The 23,866-nt window shown below is 40.4% G+C and overlaps 2 protein-coding genes across 2 annotated transcripts; both read right to left on the reverse strand.

The window, feature by feature from the left end:
- Positions 1-168: 168 nt before the first annotated feature.
- LOC124864564 (hemicentin-1-like) lies at positions 169-4,754 on the reverse strand. The gene is made up of 10 exons (XM_047359393.1): positions 4,510-4,754; positions 3,365-3,643; positions 2,953-3,264; positions 2,535-2,837; positions 2,189-2,440; positions 1,741-2,079; positions 1,422-1,658; positions 1,107-1,331; positions 718-984; positions 169-537 (listed from the first exon to the last, which is right to left on the reverse strand). Exons 1-10 carry the CDS (start codon positions 4,592-4,594, stop codon positions 338-340), a joined length of 2,499 nt encoding a protein of 832 aa, XP_047215349.1. The 5' UTR covers positions 4,595-4,754; the 3' UTR covers positions 169-337.
- A 4,464-nt stretch (positions 4,755-9,218) lies between these two features.
- On the reverse strand, positions 9,219-11,342 carry LOC124864163 (angiopoietin-related protein 2-like). The gene is made up of 4 exons (XM_047358829.1): positions 11,324-11,342; positions 9,927-10,120; positions 9,423-9,685; positions 9,219-9,321 (listed from the first exon to the last, which is right to left on the reverse strand). The coding sequence occupies exons 1-4, from the start codon at positions 11,340-11,342 to the stop codon at positions 9,318-9,320; spliced, it is 480 nt and encodes a 159-aa protein (XP_047214785.1). The 3' UTR covers positions 9,219-9,317.
- Positions 11,343-23,866: the final 12,524 nt, after the last annotated feature.

A 23,866-nucleotide genomic window follows, 5' to 3' on the forward strand; every position in this document is an offset into this window, starting at 1 on the left:
TACCAGTCAATTATTCAAGTCAGGAATACGAGCGAACATTTTAAAATGAGATACAGTGCCCCCAGTTAAAATAAGTAATCAGTTACTCCGTTATTCTTTTAATACATGATCAAGAAAAATGTACTACAATAAAGGTGCTACAATTTATTTTTACATATTTAATAACTGATGATGCAAGAACAAAATGTACAAAAGCAATGATGATGAAAGTGTAAAAAGAACGTTTAAAAGCTAAAACACAACAGTTTAACATTTTGCACAAAAGTCGTTTTTTTTAACTGTTTTAGCATATATGAGGTTAATAATGTTTATTTACAAGCGGCTTTTGCTTTCAACTTTAGTTTTCACCATTCAGTAATTGCGCCCCATTCTCTACAGTGGTGTTGCTTTGCATTGGGATGTTTTTGTCATAAACAAAATTATACAGTCCTTGTTTTCTGCGGTTATTTCGATATATGAGTCCCAAAATGGCAATCACGATCAGTAGTACTAGTAGCAGGATAACCCACCAGTACGTGAAGAAGTGATCGATTTTATCTGCAAGAGAAGAAAAAAAACAAAGCTGAAATAATAGCTTACAACTCTTCATGTAAAGTTTAGTTCTTGCTTTGTGATCTATAGTGTGTGTGTGTACGTGTATACGATTTGCGAAATTACTTTGTATATTTGCATTATTTATTTATTTATTTATTTATTGCGCCAATCCAAGAATTCTACCTCTCTTCACCAGAATGACACTTCTTGTCACATTCCCAACTTTATTCGTGGCAACACAGATGAAATGGCCAGCATTAGTAGACGTGGCTCTTGTGATGGTTATGATCTTCTGGCGCCCCACAGTGGTCTCCCGTACATTATCTGCAGGCTGGTAGTGGGTCCATTTGATCTCAGGCTCAGGGTTGCCATCAGCATTGCAAACTAAACACACGTTGTTGTCTACAGTAAAACCCACAGTGGTATCTGGCTCCGTGAACTCAGGGGAGTCTGTAGAAACAAAAAAAACTACTTTCAAAATGTTGTTAGGTTTATCTCTAATTCTAAATTGTTTGCAGCTACAGTGAGCACAAAATAAAGAGTGAGAGAGAGGCTCTAAAGTTCAGACTTACACAAAATGTTCAGATAAAAATGCTGCTCAGCTTTTCCATGTTTGTTGGATGCTTTTAGTGAATAGTTTCCACTCTCATGTTTTTTCCAGTGCCGTGGAAAGATCTCAGTTCCATTTTTTAACCAAGAGATGTCAGGGGGAGGTGAACCCTCTAGTTCACACAAAGTTTTTGGTGCTTCGTTTACTTTAACCTCATACAGCATCTGACAGGACAAACTGGGTCTGTCTGTAAATATAGAAAAGCATCAAAATATTCTTAATAATAATCAACAGATTTTGGCTTAAATGCAATAAAATGTGAAAGACGTAGACCCACATTCAACTCTGATGCTAACATCAGTTTTAACCTGGCCCATTGAATTATGCACTGTAGCTGTGTAGATCCCAGAGTCATTCCTGTTAAGGAGCTTCAATGAATCAATCAGTGCACCATTGTAGTACCACTTAATATCAGGTGGAGGGTTCCCATCAGTTTCACAAGACAAATCATGCAGACGGAATCTATTTTCCACACCAGTGTGATGACTATTGCAAGCTTTGAAGGTTGGCTTATCTGCAGAAGAAAATTAGGATTCAGTTATTTGAACATTATTTGGTAGGTAGAAACGTTAAAAATGATCAAATGAAAAACCTACAGTGTACATGAGCAGTGTAAGGTTTTGAGGCCATTGATGGGGGCACCAGTGGCCCTGCAGGACCAAACTGAAACTCAGCCTCACATCTGAAAAGTGATCCATTGTCGCTTTTCTTGGCAGTGAAAGTGTAGAAATAAAACAGATTTTTAAGACTTCCTGGTGGGGACAAACTCAGGTTTTTTTTGTCATCTGAGAAGACATTTTCATTGTCTTTATACCACTTCACAAGGAGCTTATTTGCAGGGGTCACTGTGTGAATGGCACACTGCAACTGATGCTCTTCACCCTCTCTCATTGAATCATTACCCACCGCAGATACTGCCACCGAATCTGGAAGCTCTATAAACAAAACAAAACAAAGTAAAAATAATTATTTACATCCAATCCACAAATATTTGATCATAAAAATTAAAACAGTTAAGAGCAAAAGGCGTGATAGAGTACTCACTGTAAAGAATAATATCTGGATTTATAACGCACTGACTATCATCATTCAGAGTGACAAAGCAAAAAGGCTTCGCAGTGAAGTCTTTTAGTTTCTCAACCGTCCAAGTTACAGTGGGAGGTGTTTCAGAACTGCTGCCGACTGAAAACTCCCAGGACATTTTAGCAACATCTCTGCTGGCTGTGCTGCAATTTATCGAAGCTGGATCTCCATATTTCACATAAACTTCAGAGGGCATCAAGGTTAAGCCACAATCTGTCATTCAACAGGCAAACATTTTGAATCATAACTTGATTTGATGCACAATAAGAAATACGTCTTTAACTGTGACATCAACATAAATGCATACTTTCAAGTGCCTTTTCCTCTGGGTTTGACACGGCTGCAGGGCCTGTTGTCGTCATTTCTTCGACAACAACATAAACTTGCACAGTTACGTTTCCCAGAATATTTGTAGCTGTGCAGGTATAGGTTGAACTGCTGTTAACCTGAAAAATGTCAAGCCTGTCAGTGGTTTCAGACAAAGGCTCTTCATCAACAGTCCACTGATACTCAGGAGGCGGGTTCCCCTCTACATCACAGAGAAGGGTTGCATCACCACCCTTGGCCACAGTGATGTTCTTGTTAGAATATGTACTGACCTCGGGGACATCTAAAAAGGGAAGTGAATACTTTTTATTCATTGAAATTTGAATTAAAGCCCTTGAGCAGAGAACTAACAAAAAAGTAAAAGACAATATTATCATAAGGCAAACATGTTTACTCACAGCGTGCTGAGAGAATGTATGTTGTAGAAATAACAGGATTCGGTGGTTTCTGCAGTCCAAGATCCAGTTGAACTTCACATCTAAAGTCAGCAAAATTCTCTTCCCTGCTGATGTCAATGGTCAGTATATCGGAAATGTTTTCTCGCTTTCCGTGTGACTCAATGAAGGGAACTGTCTTAAAGATTTTATTGTTTTTGTACCATGTGAGAGAGAAGTTTTGACCAGAGGTATCATTAAAGACATCACAGTGCAGTTCATAATCTGTCTGCCTGACATTTCCATCCTTAACAGTGAGCCTAACCTCTGGGTTCCCTATTAAAACAAAATTAATAAGGATGAAATCATGTTAATTAATGTTCATATTGAGATATTTCTCTAAGAGTATTTTGTCTTCATCTGACAATAAACTTACTGTATACGGTTAATGCAAGCTCTTCGCTGCATTGAAAGGTGCCATTAAACTTAATTATGCACACTGCCTTCATCTGAAAGTCTGATGCTGGTGCATCACAGGAGACATGAGTTTCCCTTATTTGACTTTCACAGCGTTTGTTTCCAAGCCATAGGGTTAATTCTTCAAACCTTTTTTCTGTTGTGGAGCAGTTTGCATGAACTTCTGTTCCATATTCTATGATCCCAGGAGCATCCAGGATCAGAAGGTCAAGTCTTGGGGGGCATGTGAGGTTGCTACCTGTTGATAGAGAAATAGTGGCGTGGTGGAATTGTACTTCATGTTGGCAAGTTCTACAGTTTGCAAATTTGCAAATTGTTAATCATTGTGGTTTAAATGTTACAAACATGCACATAAATGTGCATATTGACTGACAAAATAAAATAAAAATACTATCGCATTAAAAAGGCAGGTAACAATAAACGAGTGATTGTTCATCTTTATTGTATCTGTGACTTAAAAGTCTGAGAATTTAAGATCTTCTTAAAACCAACAACAGACGAAAAGCAAATTGTCTGCCATGTCTGATAAATTTTGCTTATTTATTGATTTTGATGTATTTGCAAACATTTAACCAAGCATTCAAGAAGTAGTTTCAAGTTTGTGCAAAATGTATGTTTGACGCAATAAATTGTAAATAAAATGTTCCTGTGCAGTTCCAGTAAAATGAACTTTATCACCACACCCAGTTTCTGCAAACAGCCCAAATTACATCTTTAGGTTTGGTTTATGTGTGGTCATTACAACACCTACCCCTCCCACTTAGAATAACACCATTTTAATTCTGGTGTACCTAAATGTTTTGTTTAGCCTTCATTTTTTTTAAACTTAATTCAAAGCCTGAACTCACAACCATTAATTTGCTCATACAAAACTAAAAGAATAAAACCAAAAAATATTTCTACAACCTTTACAATCTGTTAAAGAATTTTCCATTTGAAAGTGGTTACACGCTACCACACGAGGAGCAACTAAAATAAAAAAGTACAACAAAAAGTAAGAAACTACGTCAACATCACATTTTCATCCATAACGAGATAAAATACAACAACAATATAAAGCAATACAAAGCAATCACGCAGCATCACTGTATAGTTTCCACTCACCATAGGTTAACAACGAGAGCAGGAGAAGCCCCAACATCCTGAGAGGCACCATGCCGAACCGGCACGCAGGTGGAGGAAGGCTCATGTGTGTGCTGTAAAGTATTTAATGAAGCTCCAAAGGAGGATATTCTATTTGACTGAATGAGATGAATCCTGGCCAAGAACTGGCCCTGGATGTGCTGACTCGTGTTTGGCTGCTGAACAGATGCTGTTGGGAAAAAGAAAGTATTCTGCTGGGTAAACCAAACGCCCTTATGCACAGGAAACAGGAAACACTGTGGTGCAACCGTTGTTGTTAATTCCCTCCACCCATATGTGCTGCTTCTGAGTTTTCTAGATGAAAACGTAGTAAATATGGTAATGTGGCAATAAAACAATTCATAGAATAAGTTGGCGGAGTAGCCAACCTTTGAGTGGAGCTTTGAGTCCATTTTTATTATATTAATTTTAAAGAAACAAGTACATCAATGGTTTTGATCAATAGTGCCTTCTAATGACAAGTTGAACAAGCTGGCAAGTCAAAGCCTTATGGTTTATTTTAGGAGACTAATGCCATTACTAAGGTTTATATCGGATTTTTGTTTTTGCTTTAACATTGAGGTCTTCCTAGGATGCCTCAAGGTCCAAAGTGTCATCTAATCTAATCTAATCTAATATAATCTAATATAATCTAATCTAATCATCTAAATTCTAAACTAATAAATGTGTTAGCACTCATACAGTATGCAGTGGCTTGTAAAAGTATTCATACCCCTTGAAATTTTCCACATATTGTCACATTACAACCACAAACTTAAACATATTTTATTCAGAGTTAATGTAAAAGACAAACACAAGGTGAAGTGAATGGTGAAGTGGAATGAAAATTATATATAATTTCTTTTTTTTACAAATAACAAAAATGAAAAGTGTTGCTGGATGGTTGCTAATGACTACATAAAGTCCACCTGTGTGTAATCTAAGCTCAGTACAAATACAGCTGCTTTGTGATGGCCTCAGAGGTTGGTAAATAGAATACTGGGGAGCAAACATCATCATGAAGTCCAAGGAACACACCAGACAGGTCAGGGATAAAGTTGTGGAGAAGTTTAAAGCAGGCTTAGGCAATAAAAAGATTTCCCAAGCTTTGAACATCTCATGGAGCACTGTTCAATCCATCATCTGGAAATGGAAAGAGTATAACACAACTGTAAACTACTAAGACAAGGCTGTCCACCTAAACTTACAGGCCCAACAAGGAGAGCACTGATCAGAGATGCAGCCCAGAATCCCATGGTGACTCTGGACGAACTGCAGAGATCCACTGCTCAGCTGGGCTAACCTGTTCACAGGACAATTATTAGTCGTGCACTGAACAAATGTGGTCTTTATGGAAGAGTGGCTAGAAGAAAGCCATTGTTAAAAGAAAACCATAAGAAGTCCCATTTGCAGTTTGCCAGAAGCCATGTTGGGGACACAGCAAACATGTGGAAGAAGGTGCTTTGGTCAGACAAGACCAAAATTGAACTTTTTGGCCAAAATGCAAAATGCTATGTGTGGCAGAGAACTAAAATTGCACATCACTCTGAACACACCATCCCCACTATCAAATATGGTGGTGGCAGCATCATGCTCTGGGAGTGCTTCTCATCAGCAGGGACAGGAAAGGTGGTCAGAGGTGATGGGAATATGGATGGAGCCAAACACAGGGCAATCTTGGAAGAAAACCTTTGGAGTCTGCAAAAGACTTGAGACTGGGGCGGAGGTCCACCTTCCAGCAGGACAGCAAACCTAGACATAAAGCCACTACAATGGAATGGTTTAAAACAAAACATATTAATGTGTTAGAATGGCCCAGTCAAAGTCCAGACCTAAACCCAGTCAAGAATCTGTGTCAAGATCTGAAAACTGATGTTCACAAATGCTCTCCATCTAATCTGATTGAGCTTGAGCTGTTTTGCAAAGAAGAATGGGCAAAAATTTCAGTCACTAGATGTGCAAAGCTTGTAGAAACATACCCTAAAAGACTTGCAGCCGTAATTGCAGCAAAAGGTGGTTCCACAAAGTATTGACTCAGGGGGTCTGAATACTTTTGTGCAATGCCCTTTTCAGTTTTTTATTTTGTAAACAAGGGAAATAATGTATATATATACAACACAGAGGAGCAGCAGTTTTAAAAAGAGAATAATGAAGTTTGACCTAATGTTTAAAAAGATATAAAAATATCCTAACCAGATCCTACAGCTGCATCATCCAGAGCATCCTAACCAACTGAACCTCTGTGTAGAGCTAAGGCAGCAGTACCAAAGACGTCAAGCTACAGAGCGATCAGGACGTCAGAGAGAATAGTCCAAGTCCACAAAGAGCAGCATGGGAAAGGTGTTTTTGCTTTGAGTGCAACCACTTTCCTTATCTGGAGTGAGATTTATCTGAACAGAGTGGAAACATCCAGAACTCAATGATTTATGTAAATTATGGCATTCATTTTAAAACATTTTTGTTCTTTTACATTTTATTCATAATGTTTACCTTTCTCTGCATCTTGTTTATTGTTTTTTGTGTCATCCTTGTTATGGCAGCAGATTCAGTACCTGTGGCATTCCTGAAGCACTCTTGGAAAGTAATGCAAACCATAGATTTACCAAAAATCTTTAGCTAAAAAAATGCCAGCAAAAGAGCCATTTAGCCAAAAAAAAAAAAAAAAGCAAATTGGAAAAAGTTCCTTTTCTAAAAATTCTTCATATTATTTCCTCTACACACGATTAGCACGGTCAAAAAACTGTATTGATCCGTGCTTCTCTGATCCTTCCTTCCTCTAAATGTCATTGTTTTCGTAATAGATCTGACCCACATACAGAAGAACAGTCCGGAGAGAAAGAATAAATAAGATAATGTTTTTATTGTGTCTCAAACAATCAGGAAACGTGAACGGACAAACCAGCAACTGTATGGAAAGAGGGGAAGAGAACTGGTGAAAACAGGGAACTAAATGAGACAGTAAACGACAAGCAATTCTGAAAGTCAGGTAAACTGCTTACTAAGTGGAAGCGGTCAGGTCGCCAGGGGTAGAGGAATTCGGAGTCCGGGTTGTCGAAGCTGAGGTTTTCAGATGAATTCTCTGGTGCTGTTTGAGTGAGCTTGGTGATTTCAGGAGAGAGTTCAATGTGCAGATACTTGCGTTGGAGGGTGGACAGGACACGCTTATACCTTCGTCCAGGAAACGAAGGAAGCAGGAAACTGCCAGCTTGGTCTGAATCCAGATGCAAACAGAAGTTAGGAGATGAAGTCCTCAGAACGTACAATACAGACCAAACGTTTGGACACACCTTCTCATTCAAAGAGTTGTTCTTATTTTCATGACTATGAATATTGTCAGAATATATCAGAATTATATGGCTTCAATAAATCTTCATATATATAATTAAGAGAAGCGTTTGTGTTTATTTCGTGCAAGAGTGATTTATCTGTCAAAATAAGGTCGAAGTTCCCCCACCTTTGGTGAAGCGGTTGATTAAACAGTGGTTTGGTTAATAATAATCATTTATTAATGAGAAGTTGCTAACTGTAATTATTAAGAGCTTTGAGCCCATAACCACAACACCAGAGGACATCTCTGATTTCTATCCATAAGTAAGGATTTTGGTTAAAAAAATACTTTTCCTGAATTATGATTTTTAATACATTTTTGATAAATATTAATTCATCAATAATCATAATCCTTACAGTGCCGCTGGGCTAGTGTTTATAACAACTGAAGAGCTTCTTGTGCTAGAGCTAGCTCTGCTTTTATTTATTTTTCATGTTGTCTATTTCTTTCCTTTTAGCTGAAATCTGAGCCAGTTTGCCCTTCTTTGGCCAATATGCCTGTTTAGCTTCTCTTCCACTGCTTTTTGTGTTACATGCTGTATCAAACAGTTGCTCAGTTGCTCATTATTGGAAACTTAATGTTCAATCAACACAAAAATAGGTTTCTGTAACTCAAGAAACTTGAAAAATGTTCTTCACAGGCTTTTAGTGTCCTCACAGATCATCCAGAGCTTGAATTAACTTCAACACTCCATATGTAGGCAGCATGAGAGGTAGTGCGCACCTTATAGCTCCATTAGCATCATAAGCCTGGTAATAGCATGTTAGCTACTTACAACACATGATGGTCTTCAAAATGGCTCATCCTTTCAAGCAGCGTCATCTGACCTTTTTCCAGCTTTATGTGCCTTTTTTCCGTTAGACGTTTTTTGAATATGTTATGACAGCAGATCCAGTATCTGTGTCAGTCCTGAAGCACTTTTGGAAAGTAAAGGACGCATGCAAACAGTGGAATTACAAATAAATTTTATCTAGAAAAAAGCCAGCAAAACATCCATTTAGCAATGAAATACAAAATGGACATAGTTAATTTTCTACAAGTTCTTGATATTATTTCCTCCACACGTGGTTAGCAAGGTCAAAAAACTGTATTGATCTGTGCTTCTCTGATCCTTCCTTCCTATAAGTATAACTTTCAAAATAACAGTAGGAATTTCAAAATACAACAAACCTAAACTGTTTTTTACCTGTTTAACAGCAAAATATTATAGACAAAAGGATTTGCACAAAATAATTCCATTCACTTCCTTTTTTATGGCTCTGACAATCCTCGTGAATTCCTGTGTTTACTGCAGTGATGCAGCTAAGTGGGTTTGATCATCATGGAAACTCGTTTCAGAGAGTAGGACCCTCTGTGGAACTCGGCCCAGTAGACCCCATCTTGGTAGCGATACCACACGCCGTTCAGATTGGTGTGTGCGCACATGTGATACCACCAGCCTCCTTTCTGGAAATGAGCGCAGTTACCTGATAATGCAGGCGGAGGAGAGAAGCAATTATTGGCACATAAAGTCAAGTCATGTCAGAAAACTGCTAAGCAGAGGCAGGGTGGGAGCAGACCTGCATACCTATCCTTGTCTCGATCCAAAGTGGTGAAGGCCTTGTTGTTGTGCCATGACAGGGAGTCTCCTGCATTGCCGTGGTACTGTCCCAAACGGAGGCGGTACCAGTCGTTCTCTGGTTCCAGGTGGAAACTGTCATATTCAGCAAACACCTGCCGGCCCTGCCAGTCTTCCAGGAACACCCGGAGTTTGTATTTGGCCTGCTGGGTCAACCAGTAGAGGTGTTCCAGGCCAAGCCAGTACTCACCATTTAGGTTTCCAAAGCCTTGCTGTAACAATGCAATGCAAACATTTAGGATACATGTCTATAACTTTTATATAAGTAAGCAATCTATAGCAATTACTGAATTACTTAGTTTTATATTTAAAAATCTATTAAAACTAATAACTGTCACCACTGACATTGATTTGAGATGTGAATCTACAGCCTTACATGTCCACTGCTTGTTCTACACCATAACATTTCTCATTTTCAGTGTGTTTTTCAGACTTCAAGTTGCTTGACGTCACCTTGTACTGCTCCCTAGTCATGAAAAAGTTGACTGACCCATCTTGTCTCCTCTGAATGACAGTCCATCCACCCTGAGCCTGACTCTGCTCACACCAGGCCTGCAAGAGTCGGTTAGCACTCTGAAGGCGAAGGAGGTAAATCCCACTGGTGGTCTCACCTGAATCCAGAACATGCTGGCAGTCCTGCCACGGCCCTGGACCAGAGGGACATAAGCAAACAACATGGTTTGCTGTATGCTTATTACAGTGTCATGCAAAAATATTCATAAATATTTTTATTGAAATGTTATATGACAGACCAACAGAAAATAGTGCATTATTGTGAATTAGAAGGAAAATGGCACATGGTTTTCAAAATAGTTTACAGGTACTAATCTGAGTAATGCACACATATAAAACCCGCTTAGTTACTACCTTCTAGAACCACCTTTACCACAATTACATGTGAAAGTTGTTTGCACCAGATTTTATTTAGGGAATTAGATTAGGGTGCTGAACACACCCACATGCAACATTTTTCACTGTGGTTCACATCTGCGCTCCTTACAGGTTGCTGATGCTCTGTTATTTTTTTTGGGCATGTTTCCTTTGACTTTTTATATTACATTTTGTACTTTTCTGAAGTATTTTTCAACAGACTGATTGGTTTCTCAACTAGAAATAGGATGCAAGTATTGCCACCTTTCTTGACAGTGGATTTAAACAAGCTTTTACAAAAGACTTTTAATTTAGAGGCAAAAAGTGAACGTGGAGGTGAATGGAATCTGTAAATGATTCACTGCTACCTACTGGACAAAAATGCCTGGAAGAAAATGCAAACATGTAGCTAGTTAGCATTGCTAGAGAACAGACAGGAAGAGATCAGAGAGAGATCAGTTCTCAGGGACATGGGAGAAAGAACAATGAGAAGAACCAGGCACCCAGGGATGCTGGCCAGCATTAACGTCCTCCTGCTGCTCCTCCTGCCAAATTAGAAATATAAATATACGCTTGCATAAGGAATGATAAACCATCCTGATGTTCTTAAACACATACCATCAGTAAACTTGCCTTGCGTTTTACTTTTTTCTTTGTAAAAAAATTAAATGTATCTTTTTTGCTTTTAACTGGCAATGATATATCTCTAAATATTCAGCAATAAAAATATTTGAAAAATGTCTAGTTGCTGGCAGTGGTGGATTTTATTTATCTCTGACCTGTAGTTCTTGCACATACTCTAAATTAGTTGTGCTGGTTACTGTACAGCGTACCCAAATACCATCTTGATGTTGGAAAGACCAAAAGATGATCTACAGCTTGAATTTATCTTCTAGGATGTGAAGAATTTGATAAGGTGAACACAGGAATCTGCATGGAGTAAATGTTTACACAGAGGAACAACTCCCACACAAACCTACGGGCTGCCACAATGTGCATTTTTACATGAGCTGGATGTAGTAATCAGCACTCTTGTATTATACGAGTTAAACAGGTGCCTCACTCACTTTGTCTCAGCCATCAGCTTTGTAATCGTGTGTACAAGTATATGCTAGATGTGTAATTTAAAAAAACAAAAAATATTGTGGAACAAGAGTGTGATCATTATGTTGGTCGTGTTCTGAGAGACACTTGCTGTGTTTGACACTGTTTAGGTTTTCCCAAGAAGATAAGACCTCTTTCAGCAGGTCAATGACTCCTTCAGCTTCTGCTACTTATTTGAGAAAATAAATAACTCTGACAGAAGTAAGACCTGTTTATACACAAAGTTTGGAGTGTAATCAGATGCTCTAAAATGTGTTTTACATTGTTGTACCTGGGGACTTAGTTACAGGGAAGCCAACAAAAGGCAGTTCAGTGGGAGTACTAATTGTAGAGGTAAGCAGGGACTGATCTTCAACTGTTTTTGCTTGACGTTGGTGTAAAGGAGTACTCTGGTCCCTCTGAACATCATTTGTCATTATGGTGGCCTTAATGCTGTAGTTAAGGTGATCATTACTATGGCTTTTGGGGGGTTCAGTCATCACCTGTTCAGATCAAGAAAAAAACACATGCTTGTTTGCTGACCACGGTTCGCATCCATGTCAAATGTAAAACAAAAGCAGCATTATTCCTACCAGAGAGGGCTGTCTGGAATCCCTGCACTGACACTGCTTCTCCAGTTTGGCGATAAACTGGTTCTGAAAGCTTATCCTGGAGGTGAGCGCTACATATTTCTTCTCTAGTTCCCTGTAACTGCTGGACACCTGCAAAGCCTGTGGTTCCCAGCCACAAGTAGAAAACATAAAGTTGAGCTTGATATCTTACCAATTATAAGATGATGGTTTCTGAGCATTTTTATTCTCACCTGTGCTGTACATTCAGGAGGAGGCTCTCAAACCTTTGGTGCTCCACAGCCAGGTCCTTCGTATGGATGACTTCATGCAGCAGCTGGGCATAAAGATGGGCAATACGTGAATTCATGCTGTTGCTCTCTTTGTGCAGGGCTCTTACCTCTGTGGCAAGGGACCCTTCATGCTCCAGTTGTCTCTGGAGCTTCTCCAGCTGTTCCTGTTGCCGTTTGAGCTCCAACTTCAGAGCTGCCACCTCTGATTGGTTGGGTATTGGAGAGTGCGTGTTCACACACAGAGCTCCTGTCATTTTTTGCTGGGGAACAATGAAAGTGTAGGAGCAACGCCCTGCTTTCAGATTTGAGGATCGTGATGATTGTTTGTATTCTCCATTGGCTCCAACTATCTGCCCTCCAGCTTTTTGTGTAGTCATACAAAGGATGAGGGAAAAGATCAGAGCTGTTGCCAGTGTCATATCCATTAATCGGTCAAACATTTGAGGAAAGCCTGATGGGGAAAGAGGAGGCATGATAAGACTGATTACAGCAACAAATATGACAAACTGATCATCTTTGACTGGACAGTTTACATGAAGAGATAAGTTTCTTGAGAACATGCCAGCCCAAGACAAAATAAGTGGCTTCTTGGTGCTTGCAAACTAAGTCAAGCTCTGACATTGTCACGCAAGCTAAATATTTTTTTTAGATATAAGAACAAAAGTTGTGACCCTTGGTTCTTAAAATGTTTTATTTAATATGTGTAGTAAGACTTGTTCTTGGGTAAAATATATTGCTGTTGTAAAGGTTAATGTTGACCAATTTCACCATAATGCAATCACCTAAACTAAAGAAGTAAATAAATGATTTATGTATACATCAGGAAGAATTATTGGTTTTACCAGAGGTCATATGCCTTCATCTTTTTAGTTTTTTTGTTTAGTTTTGTTATCTTATGAGTTCAAGACAGAGCAAGAGAATTTCTCTAAGAACTAAAAAGCTCTTAAAATATTTTTAAACATGCACACTTCCCCTCAAGCACAATCAATATATACATGATATGAAATGAATGTGCTTCAAGAAACAAAATTTGGTTGTGAAGTCAGGGAATGTGAATTATAACTTTGCTGATAACGCTTTAAAGCTGTAAGCTGTAATAATGGTTATGTTAGAAGTGTTTAAAGCTGTAAGCTGTAATAATGGTTATGTTAGAAGTGTAATACAGACATTTTTAAAGACTGATATTATAAAGGGGATATTGCCTGAGTTGTGACGATTGATAGCTCCGGGCCCCAAAATCCTATTCTCCTTGGTGTCCCATCCCTGGTGGATTTTGATATGGGCAATGTGGCCAGGGCATCATAATGTCTGGGAACCACTCGGAAACACCCCACAAAGTTTTCTCTTGTTTTTTTCCATGTGCAACCAATGAATTATGGGTTCCCCCTTCCCATACACTATGACTTAATGATGCCACTAAAGATAGTCTATTTTGCTCTAAATTAAAGGGCTATATTACAGTTTTTAAAGAATCTGAACAACTTTGATTATCACAGCCCAAATCTACAATATTAAGAAAAGTCAAACCTGAACTAGATTATTCTATGCCCAACAGTCTCTCAAAATACATGGTTTGATATTTGTAAAACCTTTATTCCATTTTAAAAAAATGTTTGCATTTTATGCGTTGTCTCAATGTTCTTTTTTTGTTTTGTTTGTTTCTTTATCGATTTTTATTTTTTGCATTATGTCATACAGGCAAACTGCATTCAAACAAGGATGATATTCCACACTGATTTTGTGTTTATATATTTTATGCCGCAGAAGTAGGGGCTTCTCTGGGTACAGTTTGTGCAAGACCAGCCACTGTTGTTGCATTCCTTGCTTGGCTGAAACTTGGCATATCAACAATAAAAGGAAGACAGTCAACACAAACCAGCCAAAACCAACATCCATCCATCTCTGGATCAACAGCACAGTTAACTCAAAAACACCATTAGCAAAACAAACAGGGCATCACCAATACACGATCTTAAAATGTACAAGTGTCTCAGTGAAAAATGTCAATAACAATATCTTATTTGATAACAAGACAATTATTATTATTCTTTTACTCCATTTAACCTCAATTAGAGGTAAAATATGCAAGATTTAATCAGCTGGATTCTTTTTACATTCTTTTTAAACAAGGTTGAAATTAATAACTCACCGTTGCAGATGAAAAGTATTACAAAGGTCCTTTTCTGTTATGGAGCAGCTGCTCCCAAAAACTGAAGGTGCAAAATCAATCAGAATCAGAATCAGAATCAGAATCAGAAGCTTTAAAATTTGCATAGGGTACACACTTTGAATGAAAAGCAGTGTACTGTCCAGAAATCCAATCTGAAAGCACAAAGGTTTGGGTAAAAACAAGCAGTTGGGTTTGTCAGAAGCCACATTTGCTGCTGATCTGAGTTCCTGTGCCAGAACCTCTAAAGAGAGAGGTAGTTAATTACAAACCATCTTAGTGTCACCGCCTTCCTGTACTTAGAGCAGGAATCTGGATGTCTCCTCCCTCTCCCATCAGTCTGTAATCCTGCCTGCCGTGAACTCACTATCACAACACACTGAAGCGTGAAGGGATTTTGGTGAAGCTGTGGCTTTAAATCAAACCCAGACGTCACAGATAAGAGACAATCAGTAATGAATTCATGTGAAAAAACAGATAACTTTAAATTCTTAAAACATTATACTTAAAATCTTGCACGTGTTTGTTTTTGCGTTGCATGGTTTGCCAGTTATACTTAAAATTTGACACCTAAACAGTCAACATGTATATAGTTTGGAATCTCACTAATATTTGGTTTCTTACTACTATACTCAAAACAAGACAAAAATCCCTCATGCATTCCCTCCGTGCAAACCGTGAGGTGAGAATCTGCTTTTCAGCATTTCTGGCATACCATACAGAGCAGACGATTGTCTATACATGTGCCAGGGCAGTTTTGCTCTACAAAAAGGATATTTCAAGACAGAGTCCTAACGGCGTGATTAACTAATTCCAGATTTAATCCAGCATCAAAGTTGGCAGATGACATTGATGTTGTAGTAACCTGTTATGTGACCTTCGACTATTCGGAGTAATTCTGTGTCGGTACATGAGTGTGTTAGTGTGTGTGGATGTGTGGCTGGGTGGGTGGTTGAGCATGTGTGTAGAAATAAGTGTGTTTGTGTTGAGTGGGTGTGTATGAGTGCGAGTTTGTCACCTGGAAGCATACATTTGTAAGTGTGGCAAGAGCGGTAGAAGGCCTGGAAATCACAGCACCTAGAGCAGCAAAGGGCTTCAGAAGGTCACAGCAGCCCCAGGCTGCCAGATATACAAGCAACACGTAAACAACATGTTGTTTACATGTTGTTTGCGCATTAACAACACAATGACTGCACGTTAATGACGTGTTGTCAACATGTTGATTTCAGATAATTATGAGCCATTTGGCCACTTGTCCAGTTTGAATGGGTGAGTGTTGTGTTTTTCCATTTGCTGCTGAGTAGCATCATCATCATCATCAACTTTATTTGGATAGCACTTTTAACCAGCCACAGTTGAAACAAAGGGCCTAACAATAAAAACAATAAAAAACACTATACAAACAATATACAAACAGATAAAAACAATACCGGTACAAGTTTTTAAACAAGTTTTAAAAATGGACAGTAAAGGTGCCTGCCAAATGTGCAAGGGTAGAGCATTCCGGGAACTACAACTGCTGTAGGAACTACAACTGCTGTTGGGGAAAAACAGGGACTTTTATTCATCGGCAGTTTTGTGCTTCACGGAGACGTGGCTGTGTGGATTAATACCGGACTCTGCGCTGCAGCTGGCAGGATTCCAGCTCTACAGAGCGGACAGAGACACGGAACTCTCCGGCAAAGCGAAAGGTGGAGGAATCTGTTTTTACCTCAACAGTGGTTGGTGCAACGACGTGACAGTGATTCAACAGCACTGTTCTACAGACCTGGAATCCTTCATCATAAACTGTAAGCCTTTCTATTCCCCCCGTGAGTTCGCTTCGTTCATCCTGGTCGGTGTTTACATCCCGCCGCAAGCTAACGTGCAGGTCGCACAGCGCATGCTCGCCGACCAGATACTGAGTGTGGAGCGGACCAACCCGGACTCCTTAGTAATCATCGCTGGTGACTTTAACAAAGGTAATCTGACCCACGAACTCCCCAAATATAGACAGTTTATTAAATGTCCGACCAGAGAGGACAACATTCTGGATCACTGTTACACCACCATCAGAGACGCTTATCACGCCATCCCACGTGCTGCACTGGGCCAATCCGACCACATCATGGTCCACCTGATTCCTGCATACAGGCAGAAACTAAAGCTCTGCAAACCTGTTGTGAGAACGACAAGGAAGTGGAGCAGTGAGGCTGTGGAGAATCTCCAGGCGTGTTTAGGCTGTACAGACTGGGATGTGTTCAGGACTACTACCAACAGTCTGGACGAGTACACAGAGGCTGTGACTTCCTACATCAGCTTCTGTGAGGACAACTGTGTACCATCATGCACCAGGGTGAGTTACAACAACGACAAACCCTGGTTCACAGCTAAACTCAGAAGGTTAAGACTGGATAAGGAAGAGGCCTTCAGGAGTGGGGACAAAGACATATACAGAGAGGCAAAGTACAAGTTTGGCAAGGCAGTGAAAGAGGCCAAACGACTGTACTCTGAGAAGCTTCAAAACCAGTTCTCAGCCAACGACTCTGCATCTGTCTGGAAAGGGCTCAAGCAAATCACCAACTACAAGCCGAAAGCCCCCCACTCCATCAACGATCGACGCCTCGCCAACAACCTGAACGAGTTCTACTGCCGCTTTGAAAGACAAAGGGACAGTCCTGCAACCATCCCCCACGACGCCCCCCAACAGCTGCAGCCACAATCCACCACCCCCATCTCTCCAACCTCAAGAGGGGCCTTGGCACCTCCAACCCCCACCCTAAAGTTCCCCCCACCAGCCCCCTACCCACGCCGAGGACGGCTCTTTCCATCCAGGAGAGGGACGTAAACAAACTCTTCAGGAGACAGAACCCCCGGAAAGCTGCTGGTCCGGATTCTGTCTCACCAGCCAGCCTGAAGCACTGCGCTGATCAGCTGTCTCCAGTCTTCACAGACATTTTTAACACCTCACTGGAGACATGTCATGTGCCAGCCTGCTTCAAGTCCTCCACCATCGTCCCTGTTCCCAAGAAGCCAAGGACCACAGGGCTTAATGACTTCAGACCCGTCGCCCTGACCTCTGTGGTGATTAAGTCCTTTGAGCGCCTTGTGCTCTCACACCTAAAAGACATCACCGACCCCCTCCTGGACCCCCTGCAGTTTGCCTACAGAGCCAACAGGTTTGTAGATGGTGCAGTCAACCTAGCCCTTCACTTCATCCTCCGGCACCTGAACTCCACAGGAACCTATGCCAGGATCCTGTTTGTGGATTTCAGCTCTGCCTTCAACACCATCGTCCCAGCTCTGCTCCAGGAGAAACTCTCCCAGCTGAGTGTGCCCGACTCCACCTGTAGGTGGATAACTGACTTCCTGTCTGACAGGAAGCAGCGCGTGAGGCTGGGGAAGCACGTCTCTGACTCCCTGACCATCAGCACCGGTTCCCCCCAAGGCTGTGTTCTCTCTCCTCTGCTCTTCTCCCTGTACACCAACAGCTGCACCTCCAGTCACCAGTCTGTCAAGCTTCTGAAGTTTGCGGACGACACCACCCTGATCGGACTCAACTCTGATGGTGACGAGTCCGCGTACAGATGGGAGGTGGACCATCTGTTGGACTGGTGCAGCCAGAACAACCTTGAGCTCAACGCTCTAAAGACAGTGGAGATGGTTGTGGACTTCAGGCAGAACCCAGCCCCACCTGCCCCCATCACCCTCTGTGACTCCACAATTGACACTGTGGAATCTTTCCGCTTCCTGGGAACCATCATCTCCCAGGATCTCAAGTGGGAGCCAAACATCAGCTCCCTCATCAAGAAAGCCCAGCAGAGGATGTTCTTCCTGCGGCAGCTGAAGAAATTCAACCTGCCAAAGACTATGATGGTGCACTTCTACACAGCCATCATTGAGTCCATCCTCACCTCCTCCATCACCATCTGGTACGCCGCTGCTACAGCCAAGGATAAGGGCAGGCTGCAGCGTGTCATTCGGTCTGCTGAGAAGGTGATTGGCTGCAGTCTACTGTCGCTCCAGGAACTGTACACCTCCAGGACCCTGAAGCGGGCAGGGAAGATTCTGGCTGATCCCTCCCACCCCGGTCACAGACTCTTTGAAACTCTCCCCTCTGGCAGGAGGCTGCGGTCCATCCGGACCAAAACCTCACGCCACAAGAACAGTTTTTTCCCATCTGCCACCAGCCTTGTTAACAAAGCCCGGAAACCACACTGACACTCCACTGATTCTGATTCCATAACTTCGGGGCCCTAATAGAGAAGGCCCTGTCTCCTCTAAGCTTACGCTCTGAGTGGGGAACCACTAGGAGCAACTGATTGACGGACCTAAGAGCCGATTGAGGATATAGCAGTGGAAAAGTAGGGTGGAGCCAAGTTATTTAAGACCTTTAAAACAAACAGAATCATTTTCAGAATCAGAATCAGCTTTATTGCCAAGTTTGTACATACAAACACGGAATTTGACTCCGGTACACTTTGCTCTTCATACAGAATATACATATTTACAATGTAAAATATACACATATATAATAAAAAGGTGCATTTGCAACATCTGTATGCTGTTGTTTTGTACTCTATTGAATGTTCAACAGAGAAACAGCCTGGGGGAAGAAACTGTCTCTATGGCGGCTGGTTTTAGTAAACAGTGCTCTGTAACGGCGGCCTGAAGGTAAAACTCTAAACAGTTTATGTGCAGGGTGTGTGGGGTCTGCAGAGATTTTAGCGGCTCTTTTCCTGACCCTAGACCTGTATAAGTCCTGGATGGAGGGAAGGTCAGCCCTGATTATTCTCTCTGCATTCCTGATTATTCGTTGCAGTCTGGACCTGTCCTGTTTTGTGGATGAGCCAAACCACACTGAGATGGATGAAGACAGGACAGATTGAATGATGGCAGTGTAGAAGATGACCAACAGCTCCTGTGGAAGGTTGAACTTCTTGAGTTGTCTCAGGAAGTACAGTCTCTGCTGGGCCTTCTTTCGAACAGTGTCTATGTGTGAAGACCATCTCAGGTCCTCAAAGATGGTGGTTCCTAAGAACCTGAAGTGGTCCACAGCCGATACAGTGTTGTTGAGGATGGTGAGGGGGGTGTATGGGGATGGTGTTCTCCAAAAGTCCACCACCATTTCCACAGTCTTGAGTGGGTTGAGTTCAAGGTAGTTCTGACTACACCAGTGTACCAGCCGATCCACCTGCTGTCTGTATGCAGACTCATCACCATCCTGGATCAGACCAATGACAGTGGTGTCGTCTGTAAACTTAAGGAGTTTCACGGACGAGTCCGATGAGGTGCAGTCATTTGTGTACAGAGAGAAGAGGAGTGGGGATAGAACACACCCCTGGGGGGCACCAGTACTTATTGATCTGGATTGGGAGAAGATGCTCCCCAGTCTCACCTGCTGCTGTCGGTCCATCAGGAAGCTGTTGATCCACTGACAGGTGGAGGCTGGGACGTTGAGCTGTGTGAGCTTCTGGTGGAGGATGTCTGGTATGATGGTGTTGAAGGCCTAGCTGAAGTCTACAAACAGGATCCTGGCGTACGTCCCTGGGTGGTCGAGGTGTTGCAGGATGAAGTGTAGACCTAAGTTAACAGCATCATCTGCCGACCTGTTTGCTCGGTAAGCAAATTGCAGGAGGTCCAGCAAGGGGCCTGTGATGTCTTTCAGGTGCTTCAACACCAGCCACTCAAAGGATTTCATGACCACAGACGTCAGGGCTACAGGCCTGTAGTCATTTAATCCTAGGATGGTGGGTTTCTTGGGCACGGGGATGATGGTGGATCGTTTGAGGCAGGAGGGGACCTCACATTTCTCCAGTGACTTGTTGAAGATCCTTGTGAAGATCGGAGCGAGTTGATTTTAAAATGAACTCTAAAATACACTGGGAGCCAGTGGAGAGAAGCCAGGGCCAGAGTAATATGCTCCTTTTTACGTGTTCCTGTTAAAAGACGTGCTGCAGCATTTTGCACCAGCTGCAGACGAGTAAGTAAGGACTAGCTGACTCCGAGATAAAGGGAATTACAGTAATACAATCGGGATAAAATAAAAGCGTGGATTACTGTTTCCAACTGTTGCCTTGGAAGAATAGCTTTTATTTTTGCAATTGTTCTCAAATGATAGAAACTAGACTTCAATCTGGCCCTTATTTGAGTGTCAAGTTTAAAATCATTGTCTGTCTTAAAACCAAGATTTGTTACCATGGGCCTAACATACGCTTCCAAAAAGTCAAGGTCAGCCGGAGGGCTCTGACATCTTCCACTATATCTAAAAACAAGAACCTCAGTCTTATTCTCATTAATATGTAAGACATTTAGGGCCATCCAAGCTTTAATATCCTGAAGACACACGAAAAGAGGTGTAATGGACCCCACATCGCCTTGCCTTAAAGGCACATAGATTTGACAATCATCGGCATAGCAGTGGGAGGAGATGCCATGTCTTCTGAAAATAGACCGTAGATTTTAACTGAATATAAACAATTTTGTCCAAGTGTTTTTGACATTAGAGGAAACTTGGAGATGGGCCTAAAGTTCCCCAGCACATTAGGATCAAGACCAGGTTTCTTTATCAGGGGCTGCACCACAGCATGTTTAAAATTGGTAGGAACTACTGTGTTTTCACAAAAGATGCAGGTGTGGAGCAAAAAGACGCAATTTATCTTTATGAAAATAATTTATAACTTTACAATTTATTTTGTCATAAAACTGCAATCCAAATATTACATTTTGATAGGCTACACACAAAAGGAAGAAAAGGACCAATAAATAAGAGGCTTCTTAGTATGTTAAATATTGGCAGGTAAACCCCCCTCAGGCTCACAGAAATGGTTTAACTCGGTGACTCATCAACCAATGAGAAACACTCACCCATTCAAACTGGACAACTGGACAAAAATGGCTCAGAATGTGACTTTTGACCCGTTAACACGTTAACAACACGTAGAAAACATGTTAACACGTTATTTGTGCGTTGTCAACGTGTTATATATGTGCGAGAAGTCACATGTTTTTGAACTAGCTGGGTTTCCACAGTTCCACATGTTCGTGGAAAGCTCAGTTTTTGTCACACAGTAACCGTGTATGCTTAACATTACAGCAGTCCTGAAAATATTACTTCTGGCCAAATGTTTCGTTAAAGTAAGTGCCGGAGAGGAGGCCATTTTGGCACAAAACCAGCTGAATTACGCTTGCATTTTCTTCCAATCAGCATCCATGCATGACTGCATAACGCGTTGCCTTCATGTTTTGTAGTAAAATCCGTGATTTCAAAGTCTTGTCCATTGACTGAAGTTAAAAGTGGGAACGAGAGGGAGATATACAAACAGACAAATTAGACAATTTCAGTCATTTCACTTAATTATTTTGACGTTAAAGTCTGAAGAAGAAAAGAAAAAGCATGGCCACAACCATTTTTCTGAATGTCTGGTAGCCCAACTGAAACGATAGTGTTGAAAATGGAAACAAACATAAAGAGTTTTATAATTACCGCATGCTGGCTAAAACTATTCTGTGTAGGTAAAAGTCACTTTTATTCAAGGAGCTCTTTCCATGCAAGCATTTCTACTTCAACTGTGGAGGAATCGTTTTGCTAGGTAGTTAAAATTACAGGCTAATATATGTCGAAGGCTAAATATAAGGCTCTCTGATATAGAGCAATAAACAAAAAATGATGAATAAAAAGGAAAATATTACTTAGTTGTCTGCTTGATTTTATTAGCATAATAATAGACCCAATGGTAACATTAACTACCTAAAGTTGAAATTACAATGTGTTATGCTTATGAACAACAGATAAGAAAGGGGTTTCTTGTTCTTAACAGCAGACTGACTGTAAAAATGTAGAATCAAGCAGCAAGTAAAGCATCACCTTTCCATGCCCCAATTTTATTTCCTCTTTTAAATGGGCCTCATACACTGTAGTAATGTGCTGTACAAACTGATCAACACTGTAAGTGGAGGCAATGTTCAAAAAATTATTTTGAAATGTTGTTGAAGTTTTGTCATTTATGATTAATGTAACTTGTGGCACCTTTCTCAATTGAATTCTGTGAAGTTCCTTGTAAGATGGTGAGTTGGTGGTGCCATTATTAGTTGAGACCAGCAATAAAGTTAACAGTGTTAACTGAATTTGCAATTTTAAGTTCAATTTTATAAACATAAATTAACATAACTTGAAGAGGTAAGTGCTATAAACATAAACATAAAAGTGTGAGTTGAAAGGATGTATAATGTTATGTTCTTTTGACAAAGGAAAACTGGTTTTCTCCAAGGCAACATTTAAAGGTGAGTTGTTTCAACTCAGAGTATCAATTTCAATCAATAAATAAGCATTAGTTAAAAAATGTATAGCCGGGTTTTCTGAGTTGAAATAATCTATAATATCTATAATCTATTTATTTATTGGATAATACAATATCGTAAGTTACCTCAACTCAACAGTATAGGTTCAAACAATGCATGTAAATTAAGCACTTTACCGCTCTAAGTGGAATAAAGTTTATCCTTATAAATGGGTTAACTAATGTTTTGTAAGGCAGCAATTAGTTGAACTACCCTAATAATTACTGTGGTTTGTGATTTGAAATGAAAGGTAGGTCTTAAGTTGAGCTACATGAAAGTGTGGTGAGTTATATTGATATTGGTAATGGTATATTATTAGTGTAATGTTTCAACTCTGTCAGATAACAGTCAAATAATTTATACTGTTTTCTCCCCTGATTCAGTGAGTCTCTTTTGATTACTATGCATGGCAGAACATTGATTTATTTCATTTACAAATTTTGCAGCATAATTTCAAGAAAAGCGAGGCTATAAAAGCATAAATATATAATGTTTTTATATTTTAATTTTATAAATACATTTGGCAATGGATGCCCGTTTTTGGCTTGAGCACCTGCTTCCAAAAACGTCTGTGCATGTTCTGACCAGCACCAGATACAACTGGGATGTGGTGCTGGTCTGGTTTTAGCTTTCTGGATAACTTTAGTATCTTTAGTATCATGATACTGTCTCCCAACATCAAGTCAAAGCCTAACAAAGTAAAGGCCACAACTCAGTGTATATTAGATGAACGTTTAACAGCATTTTGGGTGTTTACAATTGACCAATATAATTTCACAGTGACAGTTGATTAACCAGTGACCATCACTGATTGATGATGTCAAGTTCGACAGATTCTCTTTTTCAAAATAAATCAACTATTGATATAAGTAAAAAGACACAACATTTTGAGATTTTGAGATGTGTAGGTTTTTACATTTCTGCCACACAATTATTTCAATAGAATTTTCCCATGAATAATTTCTAAAAACCCTCCAAATGTTGTGAAAACAGGCCAGATTTTAACAACTCGTCCAAAACTATTTTCTTCCAGCCCAACGTGTTCAAAAGAAGCCTAACTGGAAAGAAACCAGTCTGGCAAATTGAACAGCC

The sequence above is a fragment of the Girardinichthys multiradiatus genome, chromosome Y (genome assembly GCF_021462225.1).
Source record: "Girardinichthys multiradiatus isolate DD_20200921_A chromosome Y, DD_fGirMul_XY1, whole genome shotgun sequence".
NCBI classification, from domain to species: Eukaryota; Metazoa; Chordata; class Actinopteri; order Cyprinodontiformes; family Goodeidae; genus Girardinichthys; species Girardinichthys multiradiatus.

Excerpts from the sequence above, each read along its gene's own strand:
- LOC124864564 (XM_047359393.1), bottom strand. The coding sequence starts at position 4,594 with ATGAGCCTTCCTCCACCTGCGTGCCGGTTCGGCATGGTGCCTCTCAGG. Across the intron at positions 3,265-3,364 it reads GCTTGCATTAACCGTATACA|GGAACCCAGAGGTTAGGCTC; the intron begins GTAAGTTTATTG and ends TTGTTTTAATAG. Across the intron at positions 2,441-2,534 it reads AGAGGAAAAGGCACTTGAAA|ATTGTGGCTTAACCTTGATG; the intron begins GTATGCATTTAT and ends GTTGAATGACAG.
- LOC124864163 (XM_047358829.1), bottom strand. Across the intron at positions 9,686-9,926 it reads TGACTAGGGAGCAGTACAAG|CAAGGCTTTGGAAACCTAAA; the intron begins GTGACGTCAAGC and ends GCATTGTTACAG.